Source organism: Leopardus geoffroyi, chromosome B4, assembly GCF_018350155.1.
Source record: "Leopardus geoffroyi isolate Oge1 chromosome B4, O.geoffroyi_Oge1_pat1.0, whole genome shotgun sequence".
Classification (NCBI taxonomy): domain Eukaryota; kingdom Metazoa; phylum Chordata; class Mammalia; order Carnivora; family Felidae; genus Leopardus; species Leopardus geoffroyi.
The window spans coordinates 92,090,603-92,114,027 of NC_059341.1; the positions used below are offsets into that span (position 1 = coordinate 92,090,603).

General features: G+C 42.8%; 1 protein-coding gene across 12 annotated transcripts in view; it reads right to left on the bottom strand.

The window, feature by feature from the left end:
• GRIP1 (glutamate receptor interacting protein 1) overlaps positions 1-23,425 on the bottom strand; it is a 691,488-nt gene that overhangs the window by 16,844 nt on the left and 651,219 nt on the right. For 9 of the 12 annotated variants that reach the window (XM_045467228.1, XM_045467223.1, XM_045467232.1 and 6 more), the window contains 4 exons: positions 11,136-11,292; positions 10,040-10,151; positions 9,868-9,912; positions 5,017-5,250 (listed from right to left, as the gene is read on the bottom strand). In XM_045467228.1, the coding sequence (XP_045323184.1) occupies positions 5,017-5,250; positions 9,868-9,912; positions 10,040-10,151; positions 11,136-11,292 (548 nt within the window). The remainder of the gene's footprint in view (positions 1-5,016; positions 5,251-9,867; positions 9,913-10,039; positions 10,152-11,135; positions 11,293-23,425) is intronic. The other 3 variants (XM_045467231.1, XM_045467230.1, XM_045467222.1) reach the window with 1 other exon arrangement.

The window sequence follows — 23,425 nt, forward strand, 5'->3', positions numbered from 1 at the left end:
TAAGCGTCTGACTCTTGATTTTGGTCCAGGTCATGACCTCATGGTTTTGTGAGTTCAAGCCCCTGGCAGCAGGGAGCCTGTTTCCAATTCTCTGTCTCCTTTCCTCTCTGCCCCTCCCCACTTCTGCTGTCTCTGTCTCTCTCAAATAAATAGACTTAAAAAAAAAAAAAAAGAGCCCAAATGTTCTGAATGTGGGGTAACTTTCTATTTTGCAGAAAAACAATCTTTTTGCTTTCAAGTATGCAAAGAAGTGAAGCTAGAATTTGTCTTAGAAATAGAATAAGAGGATGTAAAGGATATTTAAGCATCAGAAGGGAAAGGGCTATCAATGAACCGTAGCTAAGATCACAGGCTCCTTATCTGCAAACAGAATCAATTTGTGGTAAGCTACAGTACAAACTGGAATTCATTTTAAAGATAAAACCCAGAAGACTAGGGCTAGGGCTGAAGATGAAGCCTCATTTCCCTTTTACCTTGCCACCCAGCTGTTGCCAATGACCTCCCTGAAACAGAGAAATCACCTCCAGTAGCAAAACCTTAAGAAGTGATTCTCAATCTTTCTGGTGCGAAAGAACCCACTGAGGAGGTTGCTAAAATGCAGCTTCTTAGGCTGTACTCCCAGAAAGTGCTGACCGGGTAAGTCTGGGTGGGGTTTAGGACACTGAACTTTAACAAGCATCCCATGTAATCATGGTAAAGATCATCAGAGATTTTTAGGCCAAACTTTTTAGGCAAACTTTTTAGGCCAAAATTTTTAGGCAAACTTTTGGTTGAGACTCCAATAAATTTCACAATTGGCTTAATATGAGAGTACGTTTGAAAAAAAAAATAAAAAATAGAAAATATTAGTGTAAACTGTGCAGTCAAGTTTTGGATTCATTCCTATATGAGTGTGGATGTATGCACGTCCTGAATCGTGAAGTCAAATGTATTTCGGATTGTCTCGGCCAACACAGTCTGAGAGGTAGTGGCCTCAGGACTTGAGTATTATCTCCCTGTGACCCCTCTCACTGTCCCCCACACCGTACCAAATATCAAATCATCATGTCAGCTCTAATGTCCTCCCCCATTCACACGGCCAACAAAGGAAGTGGGGCTGCATTTCTTATGTTTGTTCTAAATGTCATGAAGGACAACTAGCTTATGGGGCTGAGGAATGAATGTAGACAGCTTGAAGGAAGACTTTGTCAAACCCGGAAGAGCTTCAGACATATCGGATGGCGTGAAATGAAAGAAAACCATATTGACCCTGACCTGAGCTTAGGATTTTCCGGAGGTCTGAAGGAAGAGAAGGAACGGCAAGGAGGACTGGTTGGAAAATCATAGGCAAATAATGGAAAGCAGCTGAAACCCAAGAAATTGGAAGATAAGCCCACGCTGTCTTCTCTCTGTATGAAGATGACGTTAGTAACCCGCCATGCAGAGTTGGAGCTGTTTTTGCTTTATGTTTTTTCTTCCCAGAAATGAGGATGGATACTTGCTCACTCATCCGTATCCTCTTGACCTAGCTCCTATCGAACACAGTATCAGTTTGTAGGTGCTGGCTTGGACAAAACCAGACCTGTAACCCGTCCTCAAGGACGCAGATTTCATCAAGTAGCAAACAGCCACAAGAAAGATGGCGACGGAAAATGACGCCAAGCCCGTTCAGGATGGCGTGCCATGTACCTCGTCCAGCCTCTTTGCTCTCCTCTTTGCCGCCCCTTGGAAACTCCTCTACCAGATCCATTTGGAAAAGTCCAGCAAGGGGGCTCAGGGAACTGAAAGCCAGCCCTCATTCTGCTTGTCAAGCTGTGTATCCAGCTTGGGGTTATCTTCAACTTGAAGAAGGAACGTTTTTCTAATTCCACGGCCACCACCCAAAAGAGTGCCTTTTCTCATTTTTACAAAGGATTAGTACAGGCTGGCAGCCCCCCACTGGGAGGATAACTCAATCCCATCAACAAGTCACTGCGCTTTTTCATGGTGTCAGGCAATCTCGCAGCGTTCAAAGGACACCCCACGTACAACATACAAGCACAGCCACGGGCTGAGCGGCTTTTCTTCTCACGCACTTCAAGACTGGAGAACGCACTTAACAGCAAACGCTGGATGGCCTGACGAATAACCGAACTCACTTAAAAAATAAAGGCTACCCGGGCTGTGAGCATACACCGCTCCCAGATTCCCCATGGTCAGCCTGCAGCCTCCCTGGCTACCCTTTCACTCAACTACGTCTTTTTGCGTGCCTTATAATGCCCAGCACACCATCCACTTACGAGAGTCCTATTTTATTTGGGATCGATTCAGACGATGCCCTTATTGCCACCACTGAGGGGAAAAGGTCAAGTGGGTCCATCCGTGTGTGTGACCCGGTGGCCTCCGGGTTTACACACTGCCACACAGATGTTCCAGCGATAGGCCACACACTGCCACTCATCGGGCTGGCAAGCGGATGCTGCCTTTTCAAAAAATAAGATCGATTTTCGGCATCGTCACTTGTTTCAAACCTCAGCGGTAACAACTTGCACACCCCATTCATCGTCATTATCTTTGCTAAATGCTTTCAGTGCAGGAAGGATGGGGAGACAGGTCTTTGCACGGGTGCACTATCAATAATCTTTTGAGGAAAGTGCTTCGCTCTAGAAGGAAAAATGAGTCTATTTTATACTTGCTATTTCCCTATCCTGTAGATGGGGATAATAAATATCTGCTCAGAAGGGCTATCGTAAGGGCTAAAAATACAGAGTATCGCATATAATAGGAACTCAGTACATGTTGGTATCTTTTCCCTTTGGGGCTGGAGGAGGATGGGTTATCACGTAATCTCTTCTCTGCCTGGGCAGGAGAACTTTTGAGAAGAGAAGGCAGGATTCTTAAGACACCTGAGGGAATCAGGTTAGGCTAACTTTTTCTTAGTACAGCTGAAAGAGCACGGACTATATAGCTCCGGCTATTTAACCACCATAGGGGACCTTACAGCCTCCTAATGGTGTTTGTCAATTAGCATATGAGGACGTTTGACAGGCAGTGAAGACTGTGTCTACCAAACAGACGCATCAATTCAGGGTAGCTGGACACACAAGATAACTTGTGGCATGGGGCTAACCTGGGTCGCCGCCCTAAAATATCCAAAACTTCTCTGCTTTTCTGTACGTCTGCAATTCCTCTTAACGCACAAGGCTCCAAGCCAAGGCTTTGATCACTTCGGGGTATTTCCACTCCCTCCATTTACCACAATCTTTCACATCCCTTTGCACAAGCTTCCTTCCTTCCTTCAACCTCCACCTTCCTGCAGAATCGGCACCTACTTCCAACAAGCCTTTCCTGTCTCTTTCTGTAGTGGGTGAGGGTCCACCCTCTGCCCCCCGCCAAGGCAGCCTGGTCTTGCCTCTCTCATTGTACTCACCTCACCATCTTCCCCCTGTTTCCCAGACTGTCTCCCCATTAGACTGTGTGCCCGCTGATGATCTGCGACACACTAGTTAAGTGAATGCATGCGCGGTACATGTATGAAATGAGTGAATGAGTGGGAAATGAATCAACCTGGGGATTGGAGCACCAAGTTCAGAACTCAACTTCCCATTCTAGGTCTCTCTTTCATCACATCCTTTGTCAGCTTCAAAGTAAATAGCTCCAAAACGTATAAAATATCTTTTATAGGGTGCTTGGGGAAATGGACGTCTTTAGCGGAAAAAAGGGAGTGTCTGGCCTGTTAACTCCTCTCAGTCCAACATTTACTTGTTTTTCTGGGTAAGACAAACAACTAATTTCTAGTTAATAGGTTATTGACTGCAGAGAGGGTCTTGGTTCTCAAGAAAAGTGGGACAGATTATTATTGTCTATACATCTTTATGTATTAAATAAAAATAAAGCATTAGTTCTACGAAAGAAAATCAGAGACACCTCCTTACTACTGCTCTCCTTCCCTGGGTTCTGCAAACAGTGTCCCTTACATATGCCTTGCTTAAACTCTGCCAGCAACTCAAATTCAGCTCTGGGTGCCATAGTGGGCTTTCTTCCATGAAGTCAAATGAGGCAACCATCACAGGCTGAGACGGAACATATGAGGCCTTGCCCTGTCCTGACCCAAACACATCTAAATTATGTCTGGAAGAGAACTTCATGTCTTCTGCATAATATAACCCTCTACTGATAAGCCTGCAATTAAAGAGTAAGCATTCCTACACTACACCTGAAGCTCATTTTCAATGAAGCTATGAGTGTATGATACTTAGAAAATCCACAGGGCACCTGGGTGGCTCAGTCGGTTGAGTGTCTGACTTCGGCTCAGGTCACGATCTCGCAGCTGACGGGTTCGAGCCCCGGGTCAGGCTCTGTGCTGACAGCTCAGAGCTTGGAGACTGCTTTGGATTCTGTGTCTCCCTCTCTCTCTGCCCCTCCCCTGCTCATGCTCTGTCTCTCTCTGTCTCAAAAATAAATAAACATTAAAAAAAAAAAATAAAAGAGAAAATCCACAGGGCACCTGGGTGGCTCAGTTGGTTAAGCTTCCGACTACGGCTCAGGTCGTGATTTTGCAGCCCATGAGTTTGAGCCCCGCGTCGGGCTATGTGCTGACAGCTCAGAACCTGGAACCTGCTTTGGATTCTGTGTCTTTCTCTCTCTGCCCCTACCTTGCTCACATGCGCACGCGCTCTCTCTCTATGAAAATAAATACACGTTGAAAAAAAATTTTTGTAAAGAAAATCCTCCCATTTCCAAAGAAGTTAGAATGACAGACCAATTCATCGCAACTCCATGGGATGTGAGAGCCTCTAACTTTTGCAAGAAGATTTTGGCCATAAATGCATCATTAGGAAATTCATTGCTCCAAAGCGAATTCTCCCGATTTTACAGGATACCCTCCCAAAGATCGCATTTTGAGCACAGAATCTCTAATGCTCTGCCTTTAAGCTCCGGCTTCTCTCCCTGGCTGAGCCGACAGTACAGTGTCATCACTATGTTTGCATTAGGGTGCTCACGCGCAGCCAAATGGCTACTGAATGTGACCAAGGGGAGGGAAGAAAGCATCCTGACCTTGTGCAGCTCCACAGGAGTTGGGGACATGATCTCCTTTATTTCTTGTTTCATTTTCCTCAGGGTGACAGACTTCCTGCCCACGTCGGAGGGCAGGGTGTTGCTCCGCGTTGTTTGGCTATAATGCGGCCGCGAGCTGCTCCGTTCCTGGAAGCTGGCTTGTCGCCCCAGCTGACTGCGAGGTGTTGGGGCCTCATGATTCAAACTCATCGTGCTCCCCGACATGATCGTTGCCTGTGGCATTGACAATTTTCAGAGACGATTAAGCCATGGACTAAGAAAAGGGTTCGGTTGCTCAACAGTAAGCACATCTCTCCTTCTGCCCAGTCAAGATACAGTCTCTTCGGGGCATAACCAAAGGCTGGAGAATGGACGTACTAATTGAACTATGAAAGTCAGGCAAAATGCTTTGCAAGTGACATTTATAATGCACATCTCAAATCCAATTTAAGTACTTAAGCCATTGAGTTTATTTAATCAGATACCACCCCTGGCAGTTTTGAGGCAAATTGAAAAGCGGTAACATTTGCTTACTGTAAACTACATTTTAGCCATTAACTTTCCACTGAGTGGGCTCTAAAGATGGGATTCGTGAAGCAGCTTCAATATATCTTACAGAAATGGACTAAGAACTTTTCAACGGGACCAGGTGGCGTCTATTTGCAATGCTGCCTGTAGCTCCACTTGGAGGTAACAATGGGCTGAAACAGGGCTATTGATACAAAGGCAAGGGCTTCTACCCAAAGCCGCCTGCCTACCATAGCATATGGTCTCTCCTTGGGCCATGTGACCTGCCCCAGAAATGTGTAGACCAGCGAGGTCTCCGCGTATTTAGCATGGGTCAACCTTTCTTAGAAACGGCCTTTGTGTGAGATGCTCAGAGAGTTTAAAGAGGAATCCTATATTGTGCTACCGGATTCGACCCTTTGCTCAAAAGCTGGGAAACTTAGATTGGATTTTACCGGTGAACAGGGAAGTCTGTTCAGTTTCAAATATGTTCATACACAAGGAAAGGCGAGATTAGATCCCAAATATGACTGAATCTTAGAAGTGAAACTACTTAAGCATTTGAAACCAATGTCCTGTTGAGAATGTTCATTTTTCATGGTTCGGAAATGCCAAAATTTCAAAATTGTGCCTGGAGCCAGCTCCGTCCTCCTTGATACGATGGCTGGATGATGGTAAACTAGCATTGGTGAACGTGCCCGAAGTCATGGGAAAAAGAGCAAGCCCCACGTGCCGTGTGCCGGCTACAATGCGACCGGTGGTTTACATGAACGCTAATGCTAACAGTAACCGTACTTTGCTGAGTCCTTGTATTCCCCTATTTAAGCCTCACAACAACTTTGTGAAACAGACACTGTTATTACTCCTAATTTGTAGGTGCAGAAACTGAGGCACAAAGAGGCTGACTTACTCAAGGTCACGTAGGCTCCATCACATAGATGGAGCCAAGGGCACCGTCTAAAATGGTTGGTTAGAAGGGAACGCTGCCAAGTGATAGAGCTTTGATTTGTTATCTCCCTAAGATTTTGTGACTCTAAGATTCACCTGGCGTTCGACTATACACGCACCACTAACATGATCTTCGAATGGCAGCCCAGTATTGGAGCACGTGTAGGTATATCTACAACTCTTGTAAAAAAACAAAAACAACAACAACAACAACAACAACAAAAAAACAAAAAACACAACCAGTTATCAATATCCTGACCGGATCAGTTATCTTACTGATAATTTTGAAAAAGAAAAAAAAAAAAACCTTACTGGCCATTGACCTTTAACATGTTAGCACATGTAATACCATATACATGTGTATGTAGAATGTCATTTAATATTTATGATTTTAAGTTTCTGATAGGTATTACAGTCATCATACTTCCCCATTTCAGTTATGGAAAGGGATGCCCAGATAAATTGAGCAAGTTGCCCAAGAGTCTGGGATTATAGCCCTCACACTCTGACTCTAGAAACCTTACCCTTGACCACCAGGCTGTATTGCTTCCCAGTCAAGTATTAGGTTGAAGCATATAAAATTGACTTTTTCGGAGATTAATATTGAAACAAATGTGGATTAACCATATTATTGCTTTATTTCAGTTAAATCCCTTTTTAAAATTGAAAGCTTTGTTGGTATCATGGGACATCCTTTATTTTATGGCACTTAACCCACATACAACATTTTTTTGTCTACTGTTGATGACAGAACCCAGGGATTATTTTCTTGCTGTGCTGACCACCCCTCTATTGTTTTTACCTACTTAGACACATTATTTGCTTTGTTAACATCTATGTGTTATATTCATTTTTATTTTTATTCATTTATTCATTTTTATATTCATTTATATTCATTCACTTTCAGGGGACCAGTAGGAGAAACACGTCGGAAGTAAAATACTTAATCACAATTCTGCTTGGCTGAACCTTAAGCCACTATGGAAGTTCCAAACTGATCTAAAAGGAGTTCTGATGGAACCAAGTTTCCAAAGCACAGCTTGATTGCTTTGTTTAAAGTGGACTTCAGTTGAATTACTATGAAGGAATATAAAAATTAAAGTACACATATAAAAACTAAAATAAAGTTTAAAAATGATTATTTTAAATTATCTAGGATTTGTTTTCACTTCAAGATTATCTATTGCCTGTTTCCATTTTGCACAATTAATAATTTATAGTTATAACCTCCCAAGTTCTCAATGAGATAACTGAGATACATATAACTTAGAGGGGTATGTTCAAGAGTTTTCTATCTGATATCTAGTTAAAATTTTTTCATATATTATCCTAAACAGAAAATAGCTAAGGCACTGTTAATTAATAAAAATGGCAAAAATAATAACTTCTACTGAATAATTATCGAGTGTTATGTTCTGTGTTAAGTGCCATATAAGCATTAGTCATTATAATCCCCTTATTTTACAGAAGAATAAATATCTGGTAAAAGAGATTAAGTAACTTGTCCTAAGTCTCAGTCTGAAATTTTTTCTTCTGTTTTAACATTTTTCAGTGCTAAAGTTGAACATAAATTATTGCCAGCTAATGGGAAGAGTGACTAGTATAATTTTCATTTCCATTTCCATTGTAATCATTTTTCATGTTAGCTAATCTTTTACATTTATTATGGTTATAATATGCTGTAACTTTTAATGCTGGATGTAAATTTCATACGCAGGAAACTAGCTCCCATAATATTTTTTGCACAGTAACATTTACAATCACACAATCAGAGTTCATTTAAACTAGTGAATGAATATTCTTTTTGATAAAAGTGTAAAGAAGACTCTTTAGATTTGCCAATCATTCTTCCTCATTGAGGACTTTAACTTCCTTTTGGCTTACACACTCAACCCGTTTCCTTTCTGCATTTGTAATTTCAAGGGCCACACCTGCCTGAAGCTATGTTAGAAAAAGTTTATATTTATAGGCTTTTGCAACATAATTTCTTTTTTTTAATTTTTTTATTTTGTTTATTTATTTATTTATTTATTTATTTTTTGCAACATAATTTCTATGCTCATAGATGTTTGTTTTCATTAGATAAATCAATTTGCTAGCTAATGGGGACAATGACTAGAGTACTGAGTGAAATGAGTGAAAACCCAATTTCATATTGTGCCACTTTTTACATCGCCCTGGTTTTACTTGCTGTGAAAGATGTTATTAGAAGAATAGTTGTTTCTTTAAAAGAGAAGTATCAGAATGCAAAGTGGAAAAGGCATATGGGCCAAGCGTGCTTTCAGAAGCAGGCGTGTGTTCAAGAATTGTGAATTGAGCTCAGTATCCAGTTTGGACCCCTTCTGCTAATCGTTCTACATCCAGGAAGTGGTAAAAGTTTAAATAAGCCAGCTGATAGATACTTAAGCATTTTACTCTTTTTGAAAGGTGCCTAAGAAGGAATCGGTGGCCAATGTCTTAATTTATTTAAGTTTTATAGTATTATCCACCTCCAGGCCCTTTAACTGTGCTCTGAAGTTTCAATTCATGCCAGGTAATACTATATTTATAAATTCAAACTACTATTTTTCTTTATAATTCTCTTTGCAGATTCACAAACATTAGAATCACATGAAAATATCCACACATGCAATCGAGAAGCAAAACAATATAAAGATGAGTATTCGTTTTAGAATTGCAGTTTCACCCAGTTATGCCATTCACATTCCTTATGGTGACTTGGGGACCTCAGATGACGTCAAAATAAAAATGAGACTTTTGCCACTTTTTACAGCTCAGAAAATTTAAAAAGAACATAAAAGGAAACAGTCCAGGACCTCCTAGACCACAGTGTGAATATCGTCAGCAAATTCATGGCTTTGATTAAAGAACTCACCGGGAGTCCAGCTATTGTGTTCCATCTTGCCACAACTCCTAGAATTCACACTAAGTTGATACGGAATCAGGATTTGCAATTAACAGCAAAGTGCTGTGTAATATTTTGGCTGCTTTTTCACACAGACTGGCCATTTTCACCAGCTGCATTTGTCATCTACTTCAAGGGCAAAACGAAATAAAAGAAAATAAAATTTCCTCTTATGTTCCTCTTCACGATCAAATCAACTGCTATACCAGGTACAAATGAAAACATGCCAAAGAAACCTTTCTAAAGCAACTCAGAGAGTGAGATGCGCCACTGCTGGGGGGCTTAGCTCCCTCCCCAGCGATTCGGTGGCAAACAGGTGCGTTAGCAGGGAGCAATGGCAGAAGCCACAAGTCAGAAAGCTCGGGGTGGGGGTGGAAATGGGGAAATAAATACTTTCAACTGCACTGAATAAAATCAAATTGCTGTCCAGGAGGCAAGGGGGCAGGGAAGGCAGCTTCACAAGCAAAAATATAAACATAAAGGGTAGCTACCAAGAGAGTCATGTTTCTCAAAGACACACGCCTGTCAGCTTTCTCCTGTGGAAAGGGGTTAAAGCTTTTAAATGAACTGATGTGATAAATGCAAACTCAAAAGGACCAAAAAAAAAAAAAAAAAAAAAAAAAATGAATGTAGAAACAATACAAGTAGCAGGACCGAGGCTACCTCGAGTTCTCTCAGAATTCCCGACTGTCCACAGGTTTCCAAGTCCTCCAGCGCTTGGGACCAGAAGTTCTCCTCTTGTTCAGCCTCCGTACTGTCGGGAGCCCCTGTAAAACTGTCGTCAAAAAGCACAGTCTGGGTTGACGACTCGCCAAGGCGTAATTCGGCATCTCTCTCTTTCATCCCACGTGCAAAAAAAATGGAGATTCTTTTTGGGGATCTGGCTTTCTTCCAACTGTAACCACCAAGTGAGGGTGCTCTAGGAAATGCAGAGTATCTCAGAGAATGGAGGGAGGGAAGGACCACGGTCCTGTTAACTGAATTTGAGGGCGTTCGTGGCTCCTGCAGGGTGAATTGCATCAACATGGCACCGTGTGGGCCTATCTTTCAACTGATCTGTCTAGTGCAAGAGAAATCAAGCTTCCCTCTAAGAGAAACATGTTTTCCCACTTATAAATGTCAGTAGAGATCATTCACGTGCTATCGGTTTTTGTGAATTTCCTTAAAATACTTTGGTAAGGAACAAAATGCTAAAATACATCTCAATTCGAACTATGGGATCCTCGATGTACCTTTTTTTTTTTTAACCTAAGCTGACATGAAGCAACCTTTTTATTTATTTATTTATTTATTAATTTATTAGAGTTTTTTTTTAATATATGAAATTCTCAAATTGGTTTCCATACAACACCCAGTGCTCATCCCAAAAGATGCCCTCTTCAATGCCCATCACCCACCCTCCCCGCCTTCCCATCCCCCCATCAACCCTCAGTTTGTTCTCAGTTTTTGAAGAGTCTCTTATGCTTTGGTGAAGCAACCTTTTAAATGAAAGGAGAGGAGACTAGTCAGAGAGTGAGGACAGGGTTTACAGATGTAGTTTTTCCCACATGCTATTGTTTTTATCAGGGGGAAAATGAGCTCTTGTCCGGCTGTGGGGTGGTCCCGGGATCCAGCCAGGCAGGCACAGGTCTCTGAGCCCTGCCATGGGGCCGGCATGATGACACTGGCTCCTTCCCACTCTAGCCGTATGTGCCATCGGAAGTGGAGCGATTCGGATCTGGGCTAACGGCCACAAAGCAGCAGTTGACGAAAACCTTACCCACTGACTGTGGACCGGTCCCAGTCTTCATTACTCAGCCCCACGTCTGGGTAGGTCTGGCTTCGTGGCTTCGTGACTGGGGACAGGCTACCTCTCTGTTTCGGACCCCTCCACTCATAAGTGTTGAAACTGTAGCCTGACGCCTGAAAGCCAGAGCCTGGAACAAAAACAAAGTGTCATCTTCTGTTTCTGAGAAAGATTCGGGAGATCTGTTGGGGAACTTGCCTTTTTCTGCGGTTCCCGTTAGTTTGTTTAAGGCAGCTGACCTTAGGGATGCCTGGGTGACTCAGTCGGTTAAGCGTCCGACTTTGGCTCGGGTCATGATCTCATGGTCCGTGGGTTCGAGCCCTGCGTCGGGCTCTGTGCTGACAGCTCAGAGCCTGGAGCCTGCTTCAGATTCTGTGTCTCCCTCTCTTTCTGACCCTCCCCCGTTCATGCTCTGTCTCTCTCTGTCTCAAAAATAAACATTAAAAAAAAAATTTAAAAAAAAGGCAGCTGACCTTACTGAACTCGGGATTCTGAAGGCCATCAAGATAATCCCCAGGTCTTATATTTGAAACACATTCGCACGTTATGTCAACTGATTCCAACAGCCCTGAGGTAAGACCCTCAGATCTAAGCAGGCAGGCCCACGGTGCTGGACCTGTTTTTATGAGGGCTCCTGCCCTGTTCTGTCTGGGCAGGAAATCGACTGGACCGGGGTGGGGGAGGTGCCCACCAGACCTGTATCCAACCCTCTCTAGAGCAAGTTCTAGAAAGTGAGGCGCCTACATTTCCTGCCCAGACAAACCTGTGATCACTTCCAGGGTGTGTAAGAGCTTCTTACCCAAGTCTGTCCTTTTGCGATTGAAATTTGCCACCAGATGGGGGTTCCAGGCCCAAGGGGCGGCCGAAAGGCTGCTGGTTGCCGAGTGTGGGCGGAGTTGGGTAGGTGGGGCCAGGACCCACTCATGTCAGGGATGACTTGGTCCGATGAGAAATGACTTGTTAAATGACCTCATTTATTCTCCAGAACCGTCTTTGAACGTAGGTACTTTTACTGTGTGTACTTTACATATGAGGGTACTAAGGGCTTAGAACAGTGGCCTAAGTACCTAGGGGTATCTGCGAACTCTCCTGGGGGTTCCAGTCATAACCTTAGAAGAATCAGCTCCGCATTTATTTATTTTTTTTAAAGTTTATTTATTTTGAGAGACAGAGAGAGAGAGAGAGAAAGAGACAGAGAATCTAAAGTGGGCTCTATGCTGACAGCAGCAGGCCTGAATGCAGGGCTCGAACTCACAAACCGCTAAGCACGTCTTCCCCACACTGACCCTACTGAATAGGACCAGAGATCTGAGATCTGTTGATTCTCCCTTCTCACGTCCACCGTCACAGTTGGTCTTCTGCCACTTTACCAATGAAAGACACATGTCTTATCCATCTCAAACCTTTGCAGGAGATTGGCCCTGGGCTGCAAAAACCCCCAGTCATTAAATCAAGGGATAATTTGGGAAAGCCTCGCTCCTGAGAGAAGGTCTCTCGGGAATAGTGCCTTATTTCAACCAGGCACGGACTCCTGGCAAGGCTTTCCCCTCTCTCTCATTCACCTGTCTCTCTGTGTCTCAGAGTTAGAATTCAAAACAGTTGTTGGTTGGGAGGTGGGCACATTATTATTTTATTTGAATTGCAAAATGAAGACTGACTTCGCTTCTGACAGGGAGTTAAGTCTGATTAGCTTGATAGGCGAGGCAGTGAGGAATGGCTTTGGCCGTTGGGTTATACAATGGACCTCTTCCATAAATTTGAGCCAAATCCATGGCTCCAGAGTTCGACAAAACTATATTTAAGGCATACTAACGGCAGACTGGAAGTTGTGGTCTTTGCAAGTATTTAAATTTGGGGAGAAAAACATTAGACGACAACTTTAAATTGTGATGGGGTATGCGGTTTTTCAAAATTCTTTCGGGAGGTTTAAAGAGGAGAGCAAGGGCTTGTTGGCAGCTCAGACTTTCGAGCTTGTGCTGTGATCATGATGCACGGCTTCACCCACCATTTCAGGTTGTGTGTGCTATGTGTGTGCATGCGTGTGTCTCTGTAGGTGTTTACATGTATATACTGGGTTGCAATGTAATACGTATTTCTGACTGCATTTAAAAACAGTTACTACAGTAAACAGGCTGAGGCCCCCATTCTCACATACAATGAAATGACGGGATCACATGACTGTCTGCATGCCATCCCTGCTCGTCTTAACTCACTGTCCCTCAACGTGCTGGAGCCTATAATGCCATCCTTACTAGGAGAGAGCAGGGGGAGCAGGATGTCCCAAAGGATAACGCTCTGATCAAAAGGATTTGATCTCAAGAACGCAGGGGAACGCCCACGGCTGCAAGAACCTTCTATGAACCTTCTGCTTTAGGATACCAAGCATTAGGAGTCCACGGTGCAGAGCAAATATTTACAGTTCAATATCTCATTTTCTTCTTGAGTAACTACAGAAATGTGGCTAGCCGTTTGGGAAGAAATTTTGTGTGATGGATGCACTGCTTTCTGTCAAAAGTGGTGAATTAAGGGAACACGCATGAATCTCTTCTTGAAGGGCGGTGACTCTGTGCACCACTGCATTTCTCCTGGATCCCGGTGACAGGCTATCCATTTTCTCCTTCCCAACGAGATAAACCAACTCCCTAAACATGTGAAGTCTCACTTTTTGTTATACAAAAAGAACTAGGGGGAGCCTGCACCTCTCTGGCCTTAATTAGCTGTAAACCTGTTAGCCAAATCCCAAGCCGGCTTCATGCTGTCAGTGCACAGCCTGATGTGGGGCTTGATCCCATGAACCGTGAGCTCATGACCCGAGTCGACTGACATCAAGAGTTGCACGCTTAACCGACTGAGCCACCCAGACGCCCCAAATTCCAGCAGGTTTTAAACTGGACAGATGAACTTTCTGATTTTCCTTCCAAATGTTGTCTGTAAGTAGTTCTTGGTGACTTGGGCCAGATGCAGGCAGGCCTTGAGCAGAGATGCAGCATTGTTCCTTACTGGGGAAATGCCTCTTTTAATTTTTTTTTTTTCAACGTTTATTTATTTTTGGGACAGAGAGAGACAGAGCATGAACGGGGGAGGGGCAGAGAGAGAGGGAGACACAGAATCAGAAACAGGCTCCAGGCTCCGAGCCATCAGCCCAGAGCCCGACGCGGGGCTCGAACTCACGGACCGTGAGATCGTGACCTGGCTGAAGTCGGACGCTTAACCGACTGCGCCACCCAGGCGCCCCGGAAATGCCTCTTTTGAGAAGCATGTCTGTCTACACCAAGGATGCCCTGTCTTAATAAGCAGCATTAAAAGATTATTGCATTACAACAAAGCAGGGCAGGAAAAGGGGATAAAATTCAAGTATCTTTGGGTTAGGCATAGACTCAGAAGAACTGGGTCTGGACCACACTGTGCTGGCACAGGGACTCAGAAAGAGATCTAGGTTCAAATCCCAGCTTCGCCACTTCCTTGCTCTGTAACCTTGGCCAACTCTTCTCAGGGTAAAATAGGGATAATGATATGCATGTGCCTCACCAGGTTGATAAGAGGGTTGAGAATAATACACACAGACTCTCAAACATAATGAGGGCTTAATAAGTACAGATGCCCATTACTTTTACTACGTGCTAAGCCATTCAACTTCTCAAGATCTCTGAAACAGGGAGAGCAGGAGAGGAGGAAAGCTTCAGCACCACTGAGTGAACATTTGGTGCTTCTTCAGTGTTCGGTAACATGTGAGGAGCTGAAATGCAAAGATAACAGTACTAGGTTCCTATCCTCAAACACTGCACACTTTCGCATTGTCTGGAACAGAGAGGAGGAGAAACAGGCATAGAAAGGGACAGTTCCAATTGCATCTGAGGAGTGCTGTCCTTTTAGTCTGAACACACTGATGTGCAAGAACCAAGACCTGCTTGGGGGTCAGAATGTGGGTCACGAAAGGTGCAAAGGGAAGGTGCCCTCTAAGCTTAGAGCTAGAGGGTGAGGTAGCATTTCCTTGGGCAAGACGGTGCAGGCCTCACAGGAGAGGCTGGTAAATGTGCAGTCGTGGTGAGCCCTGTCCTCATGTTCCATCAGCGGGTTTCTGAAGGAGGGAACAGTGTTCCAGAAACACTCTGGTCCCTCTTACCATCTGGGCTTATGCCTCCCCACAGGAAGAGCAATGAGTTGCCTGTCGAGTTCCGGAAGAAAACAGGGGGTTGTTGAGACCCTCGGTCTCTTCTTGGCTCCCTCTGGACTCATTCTCTCCCACTGCTGCTGTGCTGTAAGGCAAGCACAACTGGGTCCCACTGTTGGGGCTCAATGAGCTCACAAGGGACAACAACGCCAAGACTGTGCAGTGAGCTGACTGTGGCAGGCTACCAGCTGCCTATCCAAACATCCATTCTTCTCTTTATCCTTTTACCAGAATACCAGTTTTGGGGGTGGGCATATTAGTGCTCAGGATAAGACTGTATTTCCTAGGTCTCCCTTGATGTTAAGTGTTGACTACGGAAACTATGTAAAACGTTCTGGCCAATGACATGTAAACAGAACTACCAGAAAGGCTCTTTACAACACTCTCCTGCTGCCTGGAATGTAGATGAAATAGCTGGCACCCTGGTAACCACCTTGGATCATGTGGTAAACCCAAAGACGGAAGCCAAGGGCTAAGCACAATAGAGAAGAAATATTTAAGAGTGTGGTTCCTTGACAACACTGTAGAATTATATACCAGCTCTGAAATGCCTACTTAAAAAAAAAAAAAAAAAGATTTAAGCCACTGTAACGTTAGGTATTCAGTTCTATTTAGCTAAATCAAATCCAACAGTTTGCTTTGCTGGTCTGATTTCCCCCTCATTTATGTCCCAACATCTAGACTTGGGTTAGGGGTAGGGATATAACAATATTAAAAAAATTTTTTTTGATGTTTATTCATTTTTGAGAGAGACATACAGAGCACAAGCAGGGGAGAGGCAAAGAGAGAGGGAGACACAGAATTCGAAGCAGGCTCCAGGCTCTGAGTTGTCAGCACAGAGCCCAATGCAGGGCTGGAACTCAGGAGCTGAGTTGTGAGATCATGACCTAAGCCAAAGTCAGATGGTCAACCGACTGAGCCATCCAGGCACCTGGGAAATAACAATCTTGATTCTCTGGCTGCATATTCAACTCAGCTTTTCTAGCAAAACAAAACAAAACAAAATGCCTCCTCTCCAAAAAACCAAAAATAGTTAATTTTTAATCCATAGCTGACTCCATTTCTACTTTTTTTTTAGAGAGCGAGCAAGTGAGCATGCAAGCGGGGGAGGGGCAGGGAGAGAGAGACCGAAGATCCAAACGGGGCTCTGCACTGACAACAGTTGAGTCCAATGAGGGACTCGAACTCATGAACTGTGAGATCATGACCCGAGCTGAGACTGAGCCACCCAAGTGCCCCCCCATTTCTACCTCTCCACTGATTTAGAATGGATCAAGGCAGGGATTGATTAACGGATCAAAATACCTAGTGCTATAAAGTACTAAAGAGCAAAGCTTGCTTGGAGAATAGTGAGAAAGTTCAGGATGTATAGGGTTAAAGGTCCTGCAGGGAAAAGTCAGGAGATAGGTTGACGAGGCAGTTGTACCTACATTACAAAGAGCTCTGTGCTTTAAGCTAAGGACCTTCCATGTTACCCTATAACAACAGAAAACCACCAAGAGGGCTTTTGTTATTTTGTTTTTAAGGGAGGGGCAAGGTTAGATTTAGGTTTTTGTTTGTTTGTTTGTTTCTTAAGGATCATTGATGGTAATATACTCAAAGTAAGGAGCCGGTGAAGAGGTAAATAGTTCAGGCATGATGAAGGTTTTATAAGAAAAGGCAATGAATGGAGAGACAGGAGACATGCGAAGCCAGGAGGAAGTAGAAGATGCTGGTCCACGACACCGCGGGGCTACCTGCCTCCTCCAGGCTCTCCTACAGTGGGAGAAAAATAACTCACTTGCTTAAACGCCGTCCTTTGTGTTTTCTCTCATATGTAGGTGAACTCGATCCCTAACGAATGCCGGTGGAGGATGGGAGCATAATTGAACATAGGGAATATCTGACGGAAATTAAGCTTAAATAAAGACAGGCTGGTTGCCATAGTTGAGAAGTTAGCAGCCCTGAGGAATATCCCTTTACGAGGGGAGTCAGACTTAAACGCCACAGGAGGAACGGAATCAGCGAGGCGGCCCAGGTGTAAGAAAAATCAACGGCCAGAAATACAATTAGACTTTGTTTTTATTGAATGATGGTGTGAGCACATAAAATTAACAAGCAGGTATGCTATTGGAAACTAGATTTTAAATTCAAAATTGAGAAATCCATGGAAAGACAGATGTAATTTTTAAGAAATGCATTTCCTAAGTCATTACTCTTTTTATTTAGAATTGGAAACCTTTCTTTCTTTTTCCCTCTCTCTCCCTTCCTCCTTCCTTCTTTCCTTCCTTCCCATCTACGTTTCAGTATCTGGTCTTATCCTTGATAACATAACGCGAGGTATGTTATGGACTGACTTGTATTTGCACCTAAATTCGTATGTTGATGCCCTCGCCATCAATGGGACTGCATTTAAAGACCTGTAAAGAGGTAATTTGGGTTAAGTGAAGTCAAAAGGTGAGGCCATAGTTTACTCTGATTGGAGTCCTTATAAGAGACTATTTAGACACACACAAGAGATACCAAGGATGAGCTCACACATAAGAAAGGCCATGTGAAGATACGGTGAGAAGACAACCATTTGCAAGCGAGGAAAGAGACGGGGAGAAACCAAACCTGGCACCTTGAGCTCGGATTTCTAGCCTCCTGAACACTGGAAAATGAATTTCTATTGTTTAAGCTCCCCAGTCGGTGGTATTTTGTTATAGCAGCCCAGGCAAACTGATACAAGGTATAAAATCCAGTCTAGGGGCACCTGGATGGCTCAGTCAGGTAAGCGTCTGGCCCTTGGTTTTGGCTCTTGCAGTCCGTGGGTTCGAGTCCCACGTCAGGTTCTGCACTGACAGTGCGAGGCCTGCTTGGGAATCTCCCTCTCTCCTTCTCTCTCTGCCCCTCCTCTGCTTGTGTGCACGCACACACACACTCTCTCTCTCAAAATAAATAAACGTGAAAAAAATTCAGTCTAGATTCCTTTCACTGAGAGTAATGTTTAGTTTTATTCATTAGCGTAATGGAAAATAGGTCTGTACAAATGTTGGCAATCTTGGTATAATGATTTTTATTTTTAAGGTAACTACACTTCAGATACCTGTAAAATTCTGATACTCCAATATTGTACTATTTGGTTTTCAGTACCACAATACTGTGCAGATTAATATGTTACATTTATAGTTCTTAATTCACACTGAGTATTAATTTTAAAAAGCGAACTCACCAATGTTGGTTCATATTCATAAAATTTGAAATCAGAGAATGGTTTTGAAATGCAGTCTTCAACTGTGCAATTTGGGGGCTGTAGCTCCTGCCGTTACTTTCATTTTTGGAAGCCAATTTTAGGATAGTCAAGTGAGCCAGATAATTCCCTGCCAAAATTTGTTTCATAAAAATCGAGTTTCGTTAAGAATGAGAAAATCAAATCATACATTTGTGTAACTACTTGTAATTGTTCTAGCCAAGAAATATTCAAGGTGTTTAGATGAGAATAAAATGGCAGAGCAAAATAGTTCTCTACCTTTTCCAGAAATCATCTCAAGACAAAAAGGGTTGACAACATAAACTTCATCTTCAGCAAAACTAGAATCTCAAACCATAAATACATGAAAAAAGTTACCAAATTCCCCGAGTCAAACACGGAGTGAGAAGCGGTATTAAGGAGCCATGAGGAGACACCTATGGCCAGCGATTTCGGAGAGGGCCCACGCTTCCAAAGCAGGGGCCATGGCATAAAGCAAAACAACAGTCCTTTGTTTGGAAGACTAGAATGGATTGCACATGCTGGTGGCAGGAAGTGCCCTGGACCCAGTCTGGCACCAGGGCAAGCCAGGGAGGTGGGCTGAAGGACCACACCTACAGATAGGCCACCACCTGCAGGAAGCAATCTATCAGGCGAGCAGGAAGGAATTCCGCACTGCTGGCAGCCTACGGTTGCCATCTCTGTGGGCTGGGGAAGAAGGCACTCATCACAGGTCATTGTGAACGGAGGGGGGGGGGGAGGGTCATTTTTCCTAGCCTGGAGCACAACTTGGGCTCTTTTTTGAAAGAGACCCTCTTTCAAACTTCCAACTTAGAAAGAAGTCATCTCATCCACAGATGAGCAATAATTAATAAGGAACTGTCATAAGATGTATACCAAGTTAATATTAAAAAAAAAAAACAAGGGGGAGAAGAAACAGAAAAACAAAGCAATAGCAGATGAAGGATACTCATGAGTACAAGGCTGCCATGGAGAAAATGATACGTATGACCAAATACATCATCACGATATTTAAAAGATGCACACTGAAACCACCACCTCTATAAAGCAAGAGGTCAAAGCACAGATAGAAGAACTCAAGGAAAATTGGGCAAGGCCACATGATAGAAGGAGATAAAACATGAGCTTGTAGAGGTCAGAAGAGATATAGAAGAGAGAAAGAAAAGCCCTCCCAATGGGGAGAATACTGCTCAGTCTTCTGCCCCGGCTACTCTCTTTATGTGCTATGTTGTGTTCCCTAACTATATTAAAGGGAGCTTGGGCTCTCTGACTGTACCTGTTGGCGTCTCTCTCTTTTTTTTAAGTTTTTATTTAAATTCCACTTAGTTAACCTACAGTGTACTCGTAGTTTCACGTGTATGACATAGTGATTCAACACTTTCATCATGTTGATGTCTCTTCTCAGTCATCAATATCTTTATGAAAAGTAGAAGGAAGCATGGAAATAAATGAATCAGGTACCCAATTCTAGTCATAACAGAAAACCTAAGAAGAATGGAGTAAAGTTAATCAAACTCAAAGCAAAAATGTATTTTAAAAAATAAGAACAGAACTAATAAATAAATGCAAGAGTCAGTTCTTCAGAAAACTACTAAATAAAAATAAATCATTACCAGCATGCTCATGGGAAAAAAGAATAAAAACACAAATATACCAAATATGGGACAATATTGGGGAAATAATTATAGAAACCAAGAAAATAAAAAGAATCAAACAAGAAATTCCTTAATTGTACACAAATACATTTAAAAACCTGTGTGAAACAGATTTTTTTTTCTGAGAAAATACAAATGATACAAATGACCTCAAAATGGATCCACCAATCCCACATCTGGGTATATATCCAGAAGGAAATATAGTAGGTATCTTGAAGAGATAGAACATAACAACAGCATTATCCACAATAGTCAAGATACAGAAACAACCTAAGTGTCCACTGACAGATGAATGAATAAAGAACTGTAATGTATATACACAACAGAAAATTATTCACCCATAAAAATGAAGGAAATCCTATTTGCAACAATATGGATGAATCTGGAGTATATTATGCTAAATAAAATAAGTGAGCGAGAAAACAAATACTACTAGCTCACTTATATGTAAAGCCTAAAAACAAAACAAAACAAAACAAAACAAAACAAAACAAAACAAAACGTCAAACTCATAGAAACAGACAGTAGAATGTACTTGCCAGGGGCCGGGGAGTGGGAGAAATGGAGACATGATAAGTTCTGGAGATTTACAGAGTTTGATTAACTTTACACCATTTACAGTATGGTGACTACAGTTAAAAATATTGTATACTTGAAATATGCTAAGAAAGTAGACCTTAAGCATTCTCACCACACACACACACACACACACACACACACGCACACAAATGGTAACAACGTAAGATGATGGATGTGTCAATCAACTTGACAGTAATCATTTCACAATATGTTTGTACATCAAAATCATCATATTGTATACTTTAAATATATACAATTTTATTTGTCAATTATATCTCAATAAAGCTGAAAAAGATGAATTCAAAAGAAAGAAATATCTAAAGATTAAGGTAGGATAAGACAGAAACAAAGCTATCTGAGTTGAGAGTCAAGAATTACAGACAACAAAAGAGCTACGCCATCCAGGAGAATGAGAGTCCAGGTACAAGCAATTTGTCAGTCCATCCTCTGCTAAATCCAAGGAAAGGGTTTTTTGAGTGAGAGGCATAAATAAGACAAGGGGGCCAAAGCATAAGATTTCGATAAGGCAGGAGGGTATGAACATAAGGGTCAAGAGAATGGGAAATAGAAGAAGCTGACCCAGAGGCAGACTAGAAAAAGTCTGCATCCTAGAGTTGCACAATAGAATTGAGAGTCATCCCATTGTAAGACTTCTTTAAAAAAATTTTTTTTAATGTTTATTTTTGAGAGAGAGAGAGAGAGAGAGAGAGTGCAAGCAGGGGAAGGGCAGAGAGAGAGGGAGACACAGAATCCGAAGCAGGCTCCAGGCTCTAGCTGTCAGCACAGAGCCCGACGCGGGGCTCAAACTCACAGACTGCGAGATCATGACCTGAGCCGAAGCTGGACATTTAACCAACTAAGCCACCCAGGCGCCCCAAGACTTCTTTAAACACACTCCTTTCCCCACAGCTTTGATGACTCCATCCTACTTCTTCCTGTGTTAACTAATTAATACTTTGCACTGTAGGAGCTTGTTAATTGGCCCTTCAAGTGCGTTACCCCTTCCATGAGAATAGGGACCCCAACTCTCTGGCCCATCATGTGTATCCATGTATGCTGGCCTTTTAGTGTGCCAGACATTACATATTTGTTGAATGAATGAATGAAAGGGACAAGTTTGACACTTTGGAGAAGAAGCAGAGAACAGTAAGGAATGTGGCTGCAGAGACATTGGCCCCAAGGAGGAAGATGTGCATCATGGAGGTGTGACATCTTATTGGGAATGGAAAAGCTATTGTGGACTGCAGGGTACAGTCAGAATGCGCAAGGTCTTCCCGGGATATGGTAGAAGGTCTGCTGAGAGGCTGGAGGAGTACGTTGAAGATCATCTGTATCTCACAACACAGTATTTACCAGGGAAAAGGAAGTATGGTTCTATGCCTTACTTTGAAAAAAAGCCAACTGCACAAGCACAATCTGGAGAGACTGGGTTTAACCTAATAACACAAGGAAAAGGAAAAAAAAAACATACTTTGAGATCTTGGTAAACAATCAGCTCAAAATGAGTGACAGACAGGATCTGACCACCAAAATTCTTACGGTGAGGTTAAGATAGGCTGTGTTCACAGGCTCTAAAATTTTCAGTGATGAAGGTGACAGGCTTGAGTTGCTCTGGACTGTCAGGCGGTTGTATAACCTTCTTTTCTGAGAGATAGACTTCAAGAAGTATAAAGTTAAACTTGAACGTACTCAAAAGAGAGGCCCTCAGGATGATAAAGACACTCAAAAGTAAGTTTTATGCGAGGAACAGTTAAGGACCTGGGGCGATTTTGCTTGGAGAAGGAAAGACTCCAAAGAGGCACGATAGTCGACTTTGAGTATCTGAAGGGCTGTTGAGTAGAAGACACTTCAGTCCAGTTCTGAATGACCTGGAGGGCACAACTGAGACCGACAGGCAGGGGCCACGGGCAGACACATTTCAGCTCCGTACGAGTGAGAACTTCGGGCCATCAGAGCTCCCGACGAGGATGTGGGAGAGCTGCCTCCTAAATTCTCCCCTCACGCTGAGGAACTTCATGTTCCTTATGAGAATTGAGATTAGAGTTTCACAAATATAAGGTGTTACTATGTTTTCATCATCTCTCTAACCTCATAAAGGTTTCTAACTTACTAATGTCAAATTTAATATTATTATGATCACAATTCTCCATCTAGGAATTCACATTTCCAAAAGCTTCATGAATAATAAGTGGTTCTTCATTTTTTTATTACTTTGGGAAAGTAATATTTAGTATTTATTTATAATACCTATATTTAGTATGCTAATCGCAGTCCTCATCCTATGGTATAAAGGGGCAGAGTACCTAAGTTCTTTCCCTTTTAATTTTTTTTAAGTTTCATTTATTTATTTTTTTAAAAAAATTTTTTTCAACGTTTATTTATTTTTGGGGGGACAGAGAGAGGCAGAGCATGAACGGGGGAGGGGCAGAGAGAGAGGGAGACACAGAATCGGAAACAGGCTCCAGGCTCTGAGCCATCAGCCCAGAGCCTGACGCGGGGCTCGAACTCCCGGACCGCGAGATCGTGACCTGGCTGAAGTCGGACGCTTAACCGACTGCGCCACCCAGGCGCCCCAATTTTTTTTAAGTTTTAAAATTTGTTTATTCATTTTAAGCAATCTCTACAC